Source organism: Magnolia sinica, chromosome 5, assembly GCF_029962835.1.
Source record: "Magnolia sinica isolate HGM2019 chromosome 5, MsV1, whole genome shotgun sequence".
Taxonomy (NCBI): Eukaryota; Viridiplantae; Streptophyta; class Magnoliopsida; order Magnoliales; family Magnoliaceae; genus Magnolia; species Magnolia sinica.
The window spans coordinates 87778935-87797158 of record NC_080577.1 but is presented as its reverse complement, the minus strand read 5'-3'; the positions used below and the strand labels follow the sequence as shown (position 1 = coordinate 87797158).

At 41.1% G+C, this 18224-nt stretch overlaps 1 protein-coding gene across 1 annotated transcript in view; it reads left to right on the top strand.

The window, feature by feature from the left end:
• Positions 1–1006: 1006 nt before the first annotated feature.
• The window catches only part of LOC131246249 (trihelix transcription factor GT-1-like), a 53310-nt gene continuing 36092 nt past the window's right edge, over positions 1007–18224 (top strand). Inside the window, exon 1 of the mRNA XM_058246177.1 lies at positions 1007–1847. Within this exon, the coding sequence (XP_058102160.1) occupies positions 1328–1847 (520 nt within the window). The 5' untranslated portion in view covers positions 1007–1327. The remainder of the gene's footprint in view (positions 1848–18224) is intronic.

Here is an 18224-nt window from a genome sequence, read left to right as displayed (position 1 = left end):
GGCCCCGAAGAAGTTTTCAACGGTAGGTGTTCAATTCCTGCCACTTTCTGTGGTAGGGTCCACTTGAACTTAAGATTAACCTGATTTTTTGGCCCATGCTCTAAAATGATCTTGAAAAATGAGTGGATGGTGTGGATATAGCCCACGCGTCATGGTGGGACCTACGCAGCTTGCTAACATTGAGTAGAATTGGCACGCGACCAAATGCAATTCTATCCGATCTAATTCCAAGCTTTTCCATTCTTCGCAGACATTGAGTGAAATTAGCACGGACCAAATGCAAGTCCATCCCACCTAATCCCGCGCTAAACGCCCCCATTAGATTCTTAATAGAACCATGGTCAGAGACAGCTCTCGTGCTCAAAAGACTACCCCTCTCCACCATCTCACTCACCTGGGTTTTACGTGACTGACGACCACAATCTCAGAATCCAAGACGTCGGTTTTTCTTCCCATTGCCGTTTAGAAAGTGCTTCTGGTCTTTCTATGATGTATGAGTTATATCCACACCGTCCATCCATTTTGCTAGTCCATCCATTTTGCTACGTATCTTAAAGGGTAAGCTAAAGGAAAAAAAAAGTACTTTATAGCTCAAGTGGACCGCACAACAGAAAGAGTGAGACAATGATGCACACATAGTTGAAACGTTCTCAGGCCAACCATGATGTTTATTTGCCATGAACCTGTTCATAAGGTCTCAGGGACCGGAATTAAGGTAAAACACAAATATCACCATGTCAGCTTCATCCAAAACTTCCGTGGTCCCGGAAGTTTCCAATGGTAGGCATTCAATGCCCAGTGCTTCCTGTGGTGTGGTCCAACTGAGCTTTAGATCTGAATAATTTTTGGGATTGTACACCAAAACGATATGGGAAAATGGATGGACGGTGTGGATATAACACATGCATCATGGTGGGGGCCACGGTGCTTTACCACGTCAACGACCTCGGTGCTGTATTCTACACTACGCAATCGGAGTCCCTTTTAACCTCCCTCTCTCCCTCTTTCAGTCCACTTCTCTTGCTTCCTCTTCTCTTTCCACGATCTTCTCATTCAATCTCCTAAACACTTGATATGGGTTTTGTTCTCTACCTATCCCTTTACAAAACCCATCTCTTCTTTCTCTCCTTCAATCTTCCTTTCTCTCTCTAGAACAGCTTCTCTCTCTCACTCTTCCACCCTCCGCTTCCACCTTTAATTAGCTCAATCTCAAAATTCAAGATATGGGTTTTCTTCCCCGTCTACTCCTTTTCAAAACCCATCTCTTTTCTCTTGCTATCTCTCATTCTTTCTCTCTCTAGAGCAATTCTTCTTTCTCTCCTAAGGCATGTATCTATCGGAGAAGCCGCGGCCCATTGATTTCTACAAGGAGGAAGGGGGAAGAGAGATGATGATGGAAGTGGTCAGCAATGGCGGCTTACCGCCTCAACAACAGCAACAGCAGATGATTCTCGCTGAAAGCAGTGGGGAAGATCACGAGGTGAAGGCACCGAAGAAGCGTGCAGAGACCTGGGTCCAAGAAGAGACTCGGAGCCTCATCAACTTGCGGAGAGAGGTGGACAATCTCTTCAACACTTCGAAGTCAAACAAGCATCTATGGGAGCAGATTTCGACAAAGATGAGGGAAAAGGGGTTCGACCGGTCGCCGACAATGTGCACGGATAAGTGGCGGAATCTGCTGAAGGAATTCAAGAAGGCAAAGCAACAAGATAGAGGAAGTGGATCAGCGAAGATGTCGTACTACAAGGAGCTTGAGGATTTGCTCCGTGAGAGGAGTAAGAACGCACCATACAAGAGCCCCACGCCATCGTCGAAGGTTGATTCATACATGCAATTCTCGGATAAAGGTGTGCATTTTTTTTCTTTGATAATTGAGTTATACTTTTTTGATTCTGGGACCGACATCTTTGGTAGTGTGATGATCTCTACTCTAAAGTCTTTTGAAAGTTCAATTGGGTCTTACAATAGTCCAGCTATCGGGGCAATATCAATTTCATGAATATTTCCAATCTGACAATTTATTTATTTATTTTATATCATAATTGACATGACTGAAGACACATCAAAAGAGGAGCAGAGACTGGGAATACAAATGAACGGTTTACAAATGACTTCCTTCTCTATGCTATCTGCTACATAATTTGCCTAAAGAGAAACATGATTCCAATACACACACAGAGAAAGAGATAGATAGATAGATAGATAGATATACATATCTATCTATAGACACACACTTGTGCGTGTGTGTGACATGAAAAAAAATTTAGAACTCTAGGAAGGTCACATCTGGAAGTCTCAATTGATTAGTCATGGAGTTTGGGGCAGAGTGGAAAGTCACAAGCACTATGTGCGGTTGATTGCTTTTCAGCCTGAAATTGTATTCAGCTGCATTTTCAAGACATCCAAGTGCAGCCTCCTCAATGATATTTGTGGTCATCTAAGGTCTGGAACTTCTCTTTGAAAACATGAGACAGCTTTATAAGAGTTCTCTTCCACTCTCAGTCTATCCGAAAGAACAGAGAACTGACCAACTGAAGGCTTTGATAGCTGGATCATCCCAAATATCCCAAGTACCTGTTTGATAGGTACAGCAGGATGTTTATCATCAATATCCTATTTAGGAGGGAGGGGGGGAGGGATTCACTACTATGTTGGGCAAGCTTAAACCCTAGATAGTCCTTACCCCGTTTCATTTTTTATAGGTTTAAACCATGGTTCGAAAACCTAATAAAAACTTGAGTAGAAGTCGGTCAGAGTTGATGACTTGGTGGAAAGCTTGGGAAAACTCAAAATTAAAAACTTGATAGTTAATGATGATTTCTAAAGAAATGGCCAACTCAAGCTTGCTAGCTCCGCCCTTGGAGGCAGTGCACTTCTGAGTTGGCTTCTCTAGGCACTTGAGTAGAAGACATGTCTCATTCAAAGTAAAGGTCCCATACTTCCTCGATAATATATGCCATCTGCTAATGGCAAGAAATTCCATGGGCCACTTGACTTATGTTGCTGGAATTGCCTTAGAAAATGATAAGTTAGAGAAAGTTTTTCACAATGTTACGTGCTTGAAGCAAAGCCATGGATTTTAGGAACATTGAATTGTTATACACATTGTTGTCATATGTGATCACATATGCCATTTTGGGAGGATGGACTGCATATGCCATAGTGGCATATGCAATTTTTGGACCTTTTGGCCTTATGAGTATGCAACCTCATAACCCATGATTATGCGATTATGTCATCCCCCCCCCCCCCCCAAATATCTCTTCTTTTTCCTTACTCTATTTCTCTCTTACGCTCATATTCTTACTCTAATACAAATATACAATCTCTTAACTCTTACTCTCTCTCTCTCTCTCTCTCTCTCTCTCTCTCTCTCTCCCACTCTCTTCTCTAACACTCATTCTCCCAACCTCTCTTAACTCGCGTACTCTCTCTCTCTCTCTCTAATACTCCAATACATTTTTTAAGATATGTATTCATTTGAGTACTTGTTATAGTCTAATAGTATAATAGATGTAATAAAAATAACAAAATTTTTTATGAAATTGGTAATCAAACAATAAAAAAACAATTCCCTACACTTGTAGTATTTTTACACATTTTTCATTAAATTTTTTTTTAAAATTTAAAATTTTTAATTTTTTAGTTCAGGGGGCTATGCGATCCCATATGTGCACAAACCCCTTAGGTCGCGTGAGATAGCGTATGCATTTAACAACATTGTTTATGCCCCACCGGCCCTAAGAATTCCATTAAAGTGAAGCCATTGTAGTCAATGAAGAATTCTGCTGGCACTTAGAGTCCAAGGTTCCCTGATGCGTACCCTTAAAAGTTGAAACTCATCCAGCTGATCGGAGGTGCTTTCAAAGTAGTGAGTTGGGCTTCTCCTAGTCACTGCGGAGAACATCCTTCCCAAGGTATTCCGTAACGGTAATGGTGGTCGTAATGGCCACCACCGTTACCTTTACGATACTGGGTGTAATGTCCATTACAGAGGCTATAACGGTTGTTACGCTCGTATTTTTATTGCAAAAAAAATCCAAAAAACTTGTATCGACCCTGTAATGGACCGTTATGAGGCTGTTTTGGCCTTTACGAGGGCCATAACGGGCCGTTATGGGGGTTGTAAGTAATGGCCTTTGCGGGTCATTTTCTCCATAACGGCTATTATGGCCTTTATGACCTTGTAACATGTAATGGTTGTCATCGTTACATTTACGTAATGGCCTTTACGGCACACTATGATCCTTCCGCTTTGAACATCAAAATGGAAACTTCTTGAATCACTTTCACTCAAGAAAAGATTTAAGATCTTCTTTGCAACCTACCCACCCACTTGAGACTTTCCTTTGAAAATAGTCGTTTCTTTCCAATCAAGAACTCCATCACTCAACAAAATAGCCATATTCCAAAGAATTTTCCCTCGAGGCCCCTAGGCGAGGATAATGAGCTCCCAATCATCACTCCTACCCTCGAGATGGCCCTCGAAATAGGCTAAATTTTTTTATCAGACATATAAAGTATTAAAAGTATAAAAGATAAGGATAACGATTTGGAAACTCTAGGAAAATCGAAAGAAAAATCTAAAAATATTGGAAAATTTGGATGGATTTGGAAAATCTTGAAACAACTCAACAACAATTTTTTATCATCTATTTGTTTTTCAAAGGCAACTAAGATTCTTTAAAACTAAAAAAAATGTACAAGGAGCTGAAGGGGTGATGAGAAATCAAGCCAACAACAACCTAAAGAACATTGACATCAACATTCTCCAATGGTTCCCAAAATTTCTTCCTTGCTACATCCCTTAAAGTTGTGGATCCAGGAAGCCCATAAACATGTCCTTTTGCTCTTAGACCCCATCGGCTTCCTGCCTTTTTTTTTTTTTTTTTTGGGTTAAACGTCCCATTGTTTCTTTCCTCCAAATAGACTAAAGCACTGCTAGGAGAGCTATGCGCCATAATATTTTCCTTCGTTTGCCTCGAGCCCCCAAAGCCAAGCTCGTGCTTCTCTCTCGATTGATCCATGTGTCACCCATCAATATCACATTTTAAAGAGCTTAATAATTTTCCTCCTCACCAAAGAGGCTAACTTACTGTTGGAGCACAAAATTAGTAAAGGAGCTATGGAAGTAAGAAGATTCAAGAAGAAAAGGAAGAGAAAAGAGTAAGTGATATAGCAGAATAAGACATGTTGCGCTTGACCGCGCAACATATGTTGATCTGTGATTCATTATGCGCGTAAAAGTGGTCTGTTGCGCATAGTGGGCCATGCAACATAAGATTTGAGATTTCACACGTGTGGATGCATATAAATACCCATCCACCCCCTCATTTAAGGCAGATGCAAGTTCGGAGCTCTTAGAGGATCTCCCAAATACTTTTGCAAGGCATTCTGAGAAGGAGAAGAAAGAGGAAGAAGAGGCCGAAGACCCATTGTGCTTGACTGCTGTTGCACAATAGGGTCCTATTGCGCCTGCCCTCGCAACAAGGCTCTGTTGCGTGTATTCAATGTAGACAACACATACATGCTATCGGATTTTTTAGATATTTTGCAATTCTCATTGGAATTTAGTCATTCCTTGAAAGGATCGTCATTTGAGATGAATAAAAGGAGAAACAAAAGATTCTTGGACTTGCGCAACACTTCTTTCATCGAAATGAGTGCATCGCAAGTCGGAATATTGTTGAAATCATCATCCGGACTGTCCCATATGATTTTACTTAATGTTTTGTACTTTATATTGGAATCAAGGGAAATATGAGGATGTAAATGAATTCTAGAATCAATAAAACACATTTGATGATGAATGTTCTTCTATATTCTTTGTTATTATTGAATGATAATCCCCAAAAAAAATAAAAATACATTCGTTTATTGTTGAAACACTTACGATGTACGAATAGATGGTTTACCGATTCCACATCTGTAAGGCATGGGGGCACCTAATCGTAATTATTATCCTTTTGTTCCACAAATGTTTGATGGTTAGAACTTTGTCCTTTTGCAACTAACCACTTGAAAACAACCCTTGGGAGGCCGGGAAATCGCCATAAGCAGGTCAAAGGGTCTGTGAAGTGCTCTCTCCCCTACTTAATTCGATAGTAGAATAATTTAACGAAGAAAAAAACCTATTTTTCCCCTTTTCATCTCTACCTATTGATGGCCATAGAAACCATGAGGAAATTATGAAGCTGTGGATGCAACCTAATGAACTCATCAACCTCCTCATCACTAAGGTTTATTTGGAACACCAGAGACCAAGATATCCCCCTGTCCAATATTCTGAAACATGGAACACCAATTCCCCTTTGTTAAGTGCTAAATTGTACATTCTAGCATAGTCTAAACAAAAAGGTCTGTCATCAATCCAAGAGTCCTCCCAAAACCTTATCTTAGCTCTGTTTCTTATAGAAAATGCTGCTCCTCTTTTAAAATCAATTGTATTATGCATGAATGCTTTCTAAATGCCCAAAGTCTTGTATATTGAAGAATTAGTTGCCAACCATCCTTCCCCTTCCCCCTAAATACCATCTTTGTGAGCTACAATTTGTCTCCATAGACTATTGGATTCTAATCCGAATCTCCAGAGCCACTTACCAAGCAGGGTGCAATTCATTACTTTGAGATCTTTGATACCCATACCCCCAAATTGCAATGGGTTGCAAACGTCGCCATCCCATTAGATGGAACTTTTTTTTTACTTCCATTCCTTTCCACAAGAAATCCCTTTGCAGTTTCTCAATGCTTTGAATAACATTCTTTGGACATTGAAATCTAGACATAAATTGCCATATTTGATTTGATTGCTTTTATAAGTGTCAATCGACCTCCTAGCAGTTGATGCTTTTTTAGGCCGATAGCTTTCTTTCTAATCTTTCAATCACAGAATCCCAAAGCATTTTCAGAGGTTTTCTAATGGATAGAGGAGGACGTAGGTACTTGGCCGAAAAGCCTCTTGCTTTGCACCCAAAGACTACTGTAAGATGTACTACTCCCTCCTCTTGGACACAAATACCTAGCATCTCACCCTTCATCATGACGACTTTTTGCCCTGATACAATCTCAAGCCATCTCACTATCATTCGCAGTTTGGTCACACTCCTATTTCTTCCACATCACAAAAGAGTGAGGTATTGTTTGCATATTGAAGATGGGAGGTTTTTAAGTTGTTCCTAATCACTAAACCGTGAATCAGTCCTTCCTATATTGACGCTAAGTGGTGATTTGACAAGACACGTTGCGATCTAACTTCTCCATTTAACCTCGAAGCCCATCCACCGCAACAAATATTGCAACGAAACCCAATCTATGTGGTCATTAGCTTTTTCCATGTTAAGTGTACACTCCACGCTTGGTTTCTCTCCATGCTTTGAATTAGCATCAGCATTGCCGATGAGCGCATCATCTATGATTTACTGAACAGAAAAGCCACCTGTGCCTTGGAAACACCACCCCCAAGAACTCTCTCTAGTCTCGACACTACAGCCTTACTAAGGATTTTGTACGCGCTGCTAATAAGACTGATTAACCTGAAGCCATTTAAGCATAATTGATCAATTCACTTATTTAGGGCAAGCAGAGCTAGAAGTACTCCATCTTGAATAATTAGGAAGAGAAGGGAAAGTGCATGAATCAAATCTTTTCCTTACTTTCGCATAAGACGGAGATCATGAACAAAAAATCTCTTTTTTCATTAGCTAGCCCTGAGACTTTAGGGCAATTAGATAATTGCAAGCGAACCTCACACATTGAGACTAGCTCTTGAGGAAGGAATCCAACTCTTGCTTTCTCTTGCTCTTAGCCCACTGCAGGTGCAGTGATCAAGGTGTTACAAACACAATTACGTAACGGGTGTTACGTAATGGTGAAGGCCATAACCATTACGCGTTATGGGGTTGTAACTACCGTTACAGGAAAAATTGCCTGTAACGGCCCCGTAATGGTCCCGAAACAGATTTTTATTTTTTTTTTCAAAAAGAAGAAGAAGCTGTAACAGTCGTTATGACCTGTATCGTAATGCTAACGGCGGTGGCCTTTATGGCTACCGTTATCGCTATTGAACACCTTGGCAGTGATAAAGTGTCTCTTGTCGGGCGAGGCGGTAAGGGACTGTTAGAGGTCTGTAAGGATAGTTAGGCTTAGGGAACATAGTGGATTAGTTTCCGTAGGTGGCAAGTAAATTAGATCAAAGAGAATTCCTTATATGCTAGGAGTGCTTTTCATTTCTAAGAGCTTTTAAGCAACTTGCCTTTACGCTTTACGATGCGCTTCCCTTCCATGCATTTCGAGTTTTGAGAAAATCAGCGGTAGAGTGGGAGGCGTGTATTGGCCATTTAATTTGCACATTAAGGGCAGTATTAGTGCAGGTGTGAACACTTATACAGGTGTGATACAAGGTTTTTATCGTCAAAAGAGCGATAGATCACTCTATTTTTAGGTCCACAACTGAGCTTTGAATTCTAATGTGAGAACATCAGTTCTCCATAAATGACAGTTATTTGCTCTTTATGCTCAAAAGAAGTCTGCCTTGTCAGTAGATGGGGCTTTCATCATTCAAGCTTTTTCGTTGCTAAAAGGCCAAAGAGAGTTTCCTTCTGACAAGTTCACTATAGTTGTGTCCGGTATTAGAGGTGGTGGATCAGGGAGAGTGAGTGTTGCAGGGGATGCGCTAGATTTGTGGAGGGGAAGAGTACCATGGAAGGTCAAGCGGATAAGAAAAGAGAGGGTTTCCTTGTTTGATTCTGCAGAGAAGGTGTTGCATGGACTTCTAGTTCTGTGGTCTAGGTTTTTTTTTTTTTTGACTTCAAAGAGAAACAATTCTCATTAAATGAGGGAAGGTACCCTTAAAAAAATGAGGGAAGGTTTTAGATCATTTCTGCTACTAACTAGTGTCTTGATTGATTGATTCCCATTTGGTTTGCTTGTCGAATTGTGTACTAACTTTTGTAGCTTTTGGTTAGCCTGTAATTGAGGGCAAGTTGCTCTAAAGGTAAACTTAGTTTAACTTTTAAGGCATAGGTGATTGCTTATATTAAATGTTTTGCTTCTTCTGTCTTTTCTGTTTTGTTCTCGAGTCAAAGTAATGGTGATGATTAATCAATTCACTCAATTAGGGTCCCATCCCCAACCCTTCCTTGCTTTTCAGGTGCTGTGATGAGATTTGTCTTTCGGCAGTTTAGCTCTAAAGCTGATGTGTTGGAATCAAGTTTAGTTCAAGGGGAAAGCGCTAGTGACAGTGAAAGTCGATGTTCAGGAAGGAAAAACCATACATGTCGGCTTCCTCTATTGAGCGGTACCGGTTCTCTTTCAGTTAGCGGTAGCAGGCGGAGTTAACTGCTAGGCACAAGTAACTTTTAGATCCAGCAGGAAAGTGACTTCTATTCTAGGATTTCTAGTTCAGGGAAGAAGGGCAAGTCAAATGAAAAAGCAAGTAGGTCAGAAAATGTATCTCGTGCTGATGATGAGAAGGAAGTAGGCAGATCAAGAGACTCCTTCCTAATAGGCAGAGGGGATTCAAACCTATCTCTTTCTGGGAACTAGGCTTGGGAACTAGAATCCGCTCTTTCTTGGGCTGGTGGCTTAGCTTAGATAAAATTCCTTCTGTTTCGGGCTATAGCTCGAATACGGTCTATCACACCTCAACCTCTCTGTCGAGCATGACCTACCATTTACCTCAATCTATCGGCTTTAGTAAACTTTGCTTAAGTCATTTGTTTACGGTGAGGCGCCAACACTTCCTCTCCATGCTTCATTTGATAAAGCGAGTGCTAAAGCTCAGCAAGCAACGGTTGAAAAGCTGTTTTGTGTTAGCATGCATACGTTTTTTAGCTTCAAAACGATTGTGACTATTAAGTCAAAGGCCAATGTGCGGTCATACGTTTTTCAGCTGGTTTCAATTGAAACCGCTTCCAACTACACTGATTATTCAACCCTCTCCATCACTGCAGAACCCTGCTTCTGTGCCCAAGAATAAGGGCAATTAAGGTGCCAAGCCTTCTGTGAGCACTCCCCTACTGCGAAATTTGAGATGAAGTCCTCCACATCTTTTTTTTTTTTTTTTTTTTATTTACAATGTCCTAGAATACTTGGAAGAAAGCCAAAGAGAATCCTTTGGGCCCTGTGCGTTGTCCTTTCCTTGGCTGGACACCGCACTGCTCTACTTCCTCAACGGCCATTAATCTAAATTGTCAAGGCTTGGTTGGTCCCATTTTTCCATTGTTGAGATGCATTTGTAGAATTCAACTATTTTGTCGCAAATCTCTACCTTGCCTTCCATTCTGTACCCATTGACTTCTAAGGCAATGGATTCTGTTTGTTCTTCTCCTTGAGAATACTGTGAAAGTATTTGGTGCCTCTTGTCACTATCATTTAGTTGAACTTCCCACAATCTGTATCCACATGATCTCCTTTTAATGAGCTTTTCTTGAATATTCCAGCCTCAAAACCTCACTTGTTCCATTCCTCTGTGGAGAGTTGCATAGTTCAGTGTGTGGATTTCCTGTAGGATGTCAATTTTGGCCTCTTCCACTGGCCTAAAGTGATCATGTTTAATGAATTCTTTCAACCTTTTTAAGTTAATCGATAATCTGAAACTGGCCCATTCATCGATTACTGTAACTGATCACCATTCTTGAATCGTATCAGCAAAGCCTTCCTCCTCTAGCCACATCTATTCAAACCGAAATGGTATGGGACCCTATGATTCAGATTGAGTCTCCAATACTATTGGGCAGTATAATCTGAGGCTAGTTTTGGGAATCCAATCTGTGTGTCCCTAGAAAGTGATCCTCCCAGTACCCCAAAATCAGAAATCTATCCAACTAAGACATTGCTGGACTATCATGGTTATTTGACCATTTATAACAGTATCCTCCTGGCGGCAAGTAAATCAACCCTTGGCTCCCCATTGAGTTTGAAAACCTTCTTATTCCAGCATCAATCCTGCACCCTCCTCTTTCATTAAACCCACACCCCCCCAAAAAAAAAAAAAATAAAAAAAATCAGAAATCTATCCAACTGAGACATTGGTGGACTATCCTGGTTATTTGACCATGTATAACGGCATCCACCTAGCAGCAAGTCAATCAGCCCCTGGCTCCCCATTGGGTTTGAAAACCTTCTTATTCCAGCATCAATCCTGCACCCTCCTCTTTCATTAAACAAACCCCCCCCTCTCTGCAGCTAGTTGACTCGATAAGGTTTTTGCCAAAGTTCAGCTCTTGATTTCTGAGAGCAGGGCCTGTAAACTACTGTTGAAACCCAAGAAAAGTTCCGAATGCCTTCCTTTAAACGGTACAGACTGAGAACCTTCCAACATGTATATCAGCTGTGATATGCTGCGATGGTTTCCACCCAACAACAGTACCACATGGGGCACCATGAGAATCAAGATCCACCCAGTCTGAAGCTCAAGCTCCCCAGATTGATTGAAGAAGCTGTGTTTATTGCCTGCATTTTAGTCTCATGGAGTGCCACTGCATGTATCTTGTGTACCCAACATGTTTCTTTTATATTTGTCCTTTTGATTGGGTAGCCCCAACCCTCTGATGTTCCATGATAAGACTCCACTGGGCATGTCCCGCTTGATCTCGGCCCTAGCTTAATGCTGAAAGCGCCTCACTGTCCAACATCGCTTATCCATTTGCTATCTCTTGACCCTTATCATAATTTACTGGCGATTTCAAATTATGAAATTCATGGTTGCCTTTGAGTTTCCTTCTATACACCTTTGCTTTATCATTTTTTTTAGTTTCTCTTCTCTCCGTCTTCAGCAAACTGGACAAGCTCATAGCATTCCTTCATGCTTCTTCCAAATCAACTGACCTTCCAACTCAACTAATTCCAGGAATGCCTTCTTGTCCTTTTGAGACTCTGGCGATTGGATTTGCTGAAACCCTTGATTCAAATTTGGAATTACCTTTATGACTCATCAAACTCCAACAACATACGGAATGGGGTCGGAGCCTCTGAAATGCCATGTCTGTCACTGTCAGTCTGTCATCATCCGAAGAAGCTATTTGCTGCTGGGATTGAAACTGTGCTTGTGCTGTGAACATGACAATTCCTGGGAAGATGTGCGAGTCTGAAGGGATATAAAAGATGAGGGGGAACAGGTCCTAGCAGCAGGGCCACCTCTATCCTTCTCACAATTAGAGGCTCGGATCTCTGCTTTACCAGACAAGGCATGGACCCCACACCCCTCTTTCTTTTGTTATATGAGAGAGCCTGCTCAGTAAACATGTTGTTGTCAAAATTACCCTTTCAGTCTTCTAACACTTCCCTATTGCCACCCATTCAAACCCAGAAAAGCTTTGAATGGAAGAGGCGTCCATTCCGGCCACCTTTGCGTATGACATATCGGCTCCATGGGCAAAAGATCTTCCTTCCAGCAACCTTTCTATTGAGATTGCTGGCTCCACCACAGGCCACCGATGCCAGCCACTTAGATATATGATTGAAAAGTCTTCCATCTTCAATCCCCATCTAAGGCCCACACATTCTGCAATCTCCTTGTTTGTGTGATGATCAGATCTTACTGTCAAAATGAGATTTCGGGATGGGCGCCTTTGAAGATAATCAAATTTTTTTTTGAAAGATGATACTTTATTAGGCTAAAAGAAGAAGAAGAAGAAGAAGAAGAAGAAGAAGAAGAAGGCAGGAAGGAACAACAAAAAAGGGAGAAAAGAAAGAGAAGCAAAACAAGAAAACAAAAAACCAGAAGCAAACCGATAAAAAACCTACAGAAACCTTAAGCTAGTAAGAATATAACAACAAACCAACCCCCCAGCTGGAACCCCCTCAAGGTGTCCAATCCCTGAAGAGCTGAACGTCTCTGTTGAAGACCCCTGCTATCACAATGCTTTTATTTCGGAAACATCGGTCATTTCTTTCTCCCCAAATCGATCACAAGACTGCTAACACGTTGAGTCTCCATCATTTCCTCCCAAGGTTTCTTCCATCTATTGAATGCCAAGGAAAAGATCTTCAATGATACAGGGCATGACCCAGTAAACAGATGCCATGCCATGGACCCCAACCTAGACTCCAGCCATGAAAGGACAATGTAAGAAAAGATGATCGACTGCAGGCAAATGTTGGGGAGAATCATTCCTTGCTTTACGAAGGTTGTCAATTGTTAACACTTTATTCTTACTCACCAGCCATCCAAAAGCTGAGATTTTGGGAGGAGCACTGTAATTCCAAACCTCACAAGAAGGGCTTCGGTGGAGCGGAGGACCAGAATGCACTAAATCCTTGTAAAAGGATTGCACCGTAAAAACCCCGATGCAGATAACTTCTAGTAAATAGTCTTTCTTGTTGTGGGAGAAGAGGTGACCCTGCAAAAGAGATAAGTGAAACTAAGGATCTATTTTTCTATCATGCAAATTTCTTCTAAAAGGGGGAAGCCATTCAGTTCTTTTCCTCACCACTTAAAGAAAAGCAAGAGGCCACCGGGATATCAATATCCGGGCTTAGAGAAGCTAGCTCCGGGAAAAAAGAGATCAGGGGCTGATCACCTAACCAGGGATCAACCCAAAATCTGATTCTCTTCCCTTCTTCCACCATGAATTTTGATCAATTGAAAACCGAGATGGTTGTTCCATTGATGCCTTTCCTTGTATGATCATGATAAAAGGAGGATTTTTAAATCCACCAGCCCATTGGGGTTATCCTGTATTTGGCAGCCACTAGAGATCTCCACAAGCTGCTTTCCTCGGTGGCAAACCACCAAACCCATTTCTTGAGGAACGCTACATTAACCAAATCAAGGTGTTTAATACCCCACCCCCCCACCCCCCCAAGAGTATGGAACACACCTCTTTCCAATTCAAAAGGGGGAATTTCTCACATCAGATCCACCCTGCCAAAGGAAATCCCTACGCAGTTTGTCTATCTTAGCCAACACTGATTTAGCACATTGAAATAGGGACATGCATACTAGTATACTGGGAGGTTAGACAATTGATTATAGTTAATTTGCCTCCAAGGGAAAGGAGTTTACCTTTCCAAGAAGAGAGTTTACTTTCCAAGATAATCATAAGCCATTGGGTATACTGTAACTATTTTCCTCCCTTCCTGCACTTAAGATTTCACTGTGATGCTCTATTGAGTTGGTGGAGTTGGCAGATCTCCTTTCACAGTACCATCCTATTAAGGACAGGTTTCATTGTTCATATGTTAAGAGCTGGTAAGGTTTTGTGTGCATCATCTTTCTTTGATGAACCCTCTTCTGCATCTATGTTTGATCGATTACCTTCACAGTGGCTCTCACCCATCTTCCTGAGTCTGCTTTTATTTCTACATCACCCCCGAGCTTTTTTCCTTCTCCTTTGGAGTTCTGACAGACTTCCCCCTTTGTATTTGTTGTAGGACTTCAGGCCTGTATTTTGCAATATTTGCTTTCATTTACTGCCCAGCACGCATCTTCCGTCAAGGCTGTCAAGTGTCAACTGCATTTGCTGCCTCTTCCTATCTAACGAAGGAAAATCCTCTAACATCTCTGGTCTTGTGATTGTGATAAGTCGGAATGGTGATGTCGACCGCATTCCTGTATTTGCCAAGGTCGTAGTAAAGGTCGTCTCCACTCCAATCTGTCGGGTAGCAATCCACAAACACTGTTACCATCACTTGATTGGGAACATATTTGCCTTTCTTCCTTAGGATCTCCTTCCAGTTCCTCATTGTTCCACTGAAAGGGAAACAGGGAATTAGGTGATCCTCAAGGAGCTTCTGAAGCCTGGCAATGTCAAGAGAGGAAGAATCCATTCCCTTTTCCAGTCTTTGCAAGGAAATCTCCTGCTCGATTGTGACTTGATGGGAACTCGATGTCAATGAGTTTTTGCCGAGTTGACTCAAAATCCAATCGAGTGTGATTCATTGTGTTTTTTAACTGTGTTAGACGACGACAATGGTTCGCAACCATATTCTATGCACTGCCAACGCATGATCACTCATGTGTGTGCACATCAGAGCTACATGCTTCTGATGCACATCTACCAAAAGCCAGGTGTGCTTTTGCATTTCAGGATACCATTATCCCTTTATAATTTTTCTTGGGTGAGAGTACAGTTATTGTTCACCACCATATTTGATGTGCTGCAGGAGCTTGGCCCTTCATGGGCATGTACATTGCAACCATTACACGCAGTGCGTATGTACCAAATCTTAACCGTTCAAATCATGAATTCATACTGTAGATGGAGCATATCCCTATTGTCAAATCTATTGGATGTTCTTAACCTCTTATTTCGTTGATATTAGAAGTACTCCCCTTACTAATAGTAAAATTGCCAAAAGAAAAAAGAAAAAAAAAGAAAAGAAAAAGAAAAAACTGTCCAACATGATATCAGATCTTTCACATCAATGGGGCTGCAGCGAAAAAAAGAGAGAAAGAAAAGACATTTTTATGATCGTGAAGAACTCCAAATCCTATCAAGGCTGGATTGCCTGAGTAACTCCCCCGATATCGAGTTTAGTCACCCCCTCGGATGGTCTACTGTAATTGATCCCCAGATAATGAAGTCTGCTTCCACCTCTGTGCAATCCTTGATTTGCACATTCTGAAACTCTTTTCTAATTGTGTCATGGTAACTTGAATATTTTCCGTTAACATAGAATGATGTAGCTTCTTTCATTTTTTAACTTCCCAAGGAGTGGCATATGATGCATCGCCACATGATTTGACCTGTCTTCCCAAAGAGTGGCAAACGATGCATCCTCAATCACAGGAATATTTTCTATGAAACATGCCAAAATCCTTTTCTAAGCACTGTAGAAGGATGGAAACTGTATAATCTTTAAAGCCTTATCCTCCTTTCATTCTTAACTGTCTCCTTGAAAGGACCACTTAGCCAACCCTCAAACAACTCTTGGATCTTAGCCAGGCATGAGAAGTTTACTACCATAATGTTTGGGTAAAAATGCTAAATATGTGGAGTGGGCTTTCATTGAGAACTTTTCAAGGTGTCTTAGTAGAGAGTCAATGAAAAAAAAAAGTGTTTTTGCTGTGTTAGACGGTGGAGGATGACTGGTCTTTGTTGGAGGAAAAGAAAAAAAGAGAGTAAAAAATAAAATAAAAATGGAAGGATGGAGGATGCAATGATGGAGTTGGAGATGCAGGTGGTGCCAATGGAAGAGGGAATGAGATAGAGATGGATATTGCAAGGAGATGCTTGCTGCAATGATGAAATATGACATGAAAGTGGAACCCCTTTATTCTTGATTTTTTTTTTTAAAAAAAAAATGAAAAAAAGGGAAAAAAAAATCAAATAAACATACCTGTGGACAAGAATACAGGAAGACGATATGTGTCTGTTGGAGATAAGGTATTCAATAATGGTAATGGTGGCTGTAATGGCCAACCTTGTGGCCATTACAATACCGTCCATGGCCGTAATGGCCATTATGGCTCTGTACCGGACTGTTACTGACCCATAGTGGTGCATTACAGAGCAGTTTGTTTCCTCCCACTCACTCCCTTCCATATTTCATCTCCTTGCAATTTCCGCCTCCTCCCTTCCATCTTGTATCGGCACCTCCATCTCCAACTCCGTCACCGCATCCTCCTCCAAGTCATGGGATTTAAAAATGGTAATGTAACGACCGTAACATTATGGTAACATTGTGACTTGTTATGCGATGCGATACAAGGCTGTAACACCCATTCTGGAAAAAAAAATGGCTTGTAACAGGCCTGTAACAGCCCGTCAGATTGAGGTGCCATTACAAGATGGGATAGAGGGTGGCAATTGCAAGATGGGATACGGATGGGGGCGAGTGAGAGGAAACAAAGCAGGTAGGCCCTCAATTTATTGTTATTAGTGAGGCTTTGTGAATGGTCACCTTGTTTTGCCACTTGAGAAAGACAATCAAATTATTGTCCATTTTTTTGGAAGACATTGATTACTGTGTTCTTTGTGGATAAGTATGGACAAGGAAAATGAATTCCATGCTTTTTTCTTTGTGCAAATGTTGGAAAACTAGGATTCTGCCAAAACTTTTTCAATTCAAAGGTATTGCATAAAAACCCACACACGTTTTTATTTTTATTTTTTATTATTTTTAGAATGGCATGCCCTTAGTTACATCTTTATTAAGGAATTAGGAAGTCGTCATTGGGAGTGAGCCTGCTACTAGAAAAATGACTGCTGGGTGGAGACCATCTCCTTCAGGTGTTAGAAAACTCGTTTTTGATGATTTTCACTCAGAAATCCGTGGACTTATAGTATTGGTGGTGCTGTTGGAGATGATAATGCTGCATTTTGGAACTCTTTCTTCAGCCTTGGGGGGGGGGGGGGGGACTCAAATACCACTGAGGTTAATTTTCTTAAGGCGTAGAATTCTTTCCGATTCATTCTCTAGAAGGATTATAATTGCCGGGGACACCGAGAATGTGGTTAGATGGGCTGCTAAGAAATTCTGAGTTGTGGAAGCTTTCTTACGTCTTTCATGAAATCTATGAATGTTCCCCTTGTTTAAACATGTAGGAAGAGAGGCTAACAAAGTTGTGAAATCGATGAGACCATTCAGCTAGCAAATTCCTTCGGTTGCAAAGCAATTTCTTTTCGTCTCCCTCTCTATATTGGGAAACTGCCGATTCATCTGTGGGATAGGGTGATAAAAAGAAATGAGTGGAAATTAGCTAAGTGGAGGAGCCGCTATCTTTCTTTCGGTGGTCTTCTCACTTTGATTAAAGCAACTTTTTCGAATATGTTGCTTTATTTTATGTCATTGTTTAGATGTCTGCAGGTCGTTCTAGTCAGATTGGAAAAACTTAGAAGGGATTTTCTATGGAGGGGTTCAGAAGACTGTTTTAAGTTTCATCTTTTGAAATGGGAGGTGTGTAGGCTGTTTTCTGAAGGTGATGTAGTTTTGTGAGTTTTAAGGCACATATGAAAATGGCTTTGGCAGTTTGCTTTAGAACAAGATATTTTTTGGCGGGATATTTTTGCTTCCAAGTACGGTACTGCTCCAAGGGGTTGAGAGACCAAACAATCCTCTCTTTACAAGGCTTCCCATATTTGGAAATCGATTATGTCTCTAAGAGATTCCTTTTGGAAAGGTGTGAAGTTTTCTGTGGGGGGTGGCACAAGAGTTCATTTCTAGGTAGATTGCTGGTGTAATGAACATCCCTTGTAATGTGACGTTCCCTCTCTGGCTAGCTTAACGACTTCATCGGATTTGACGATGGCGAAATGCTTCTCTCTTTGCGGCTCATTTAT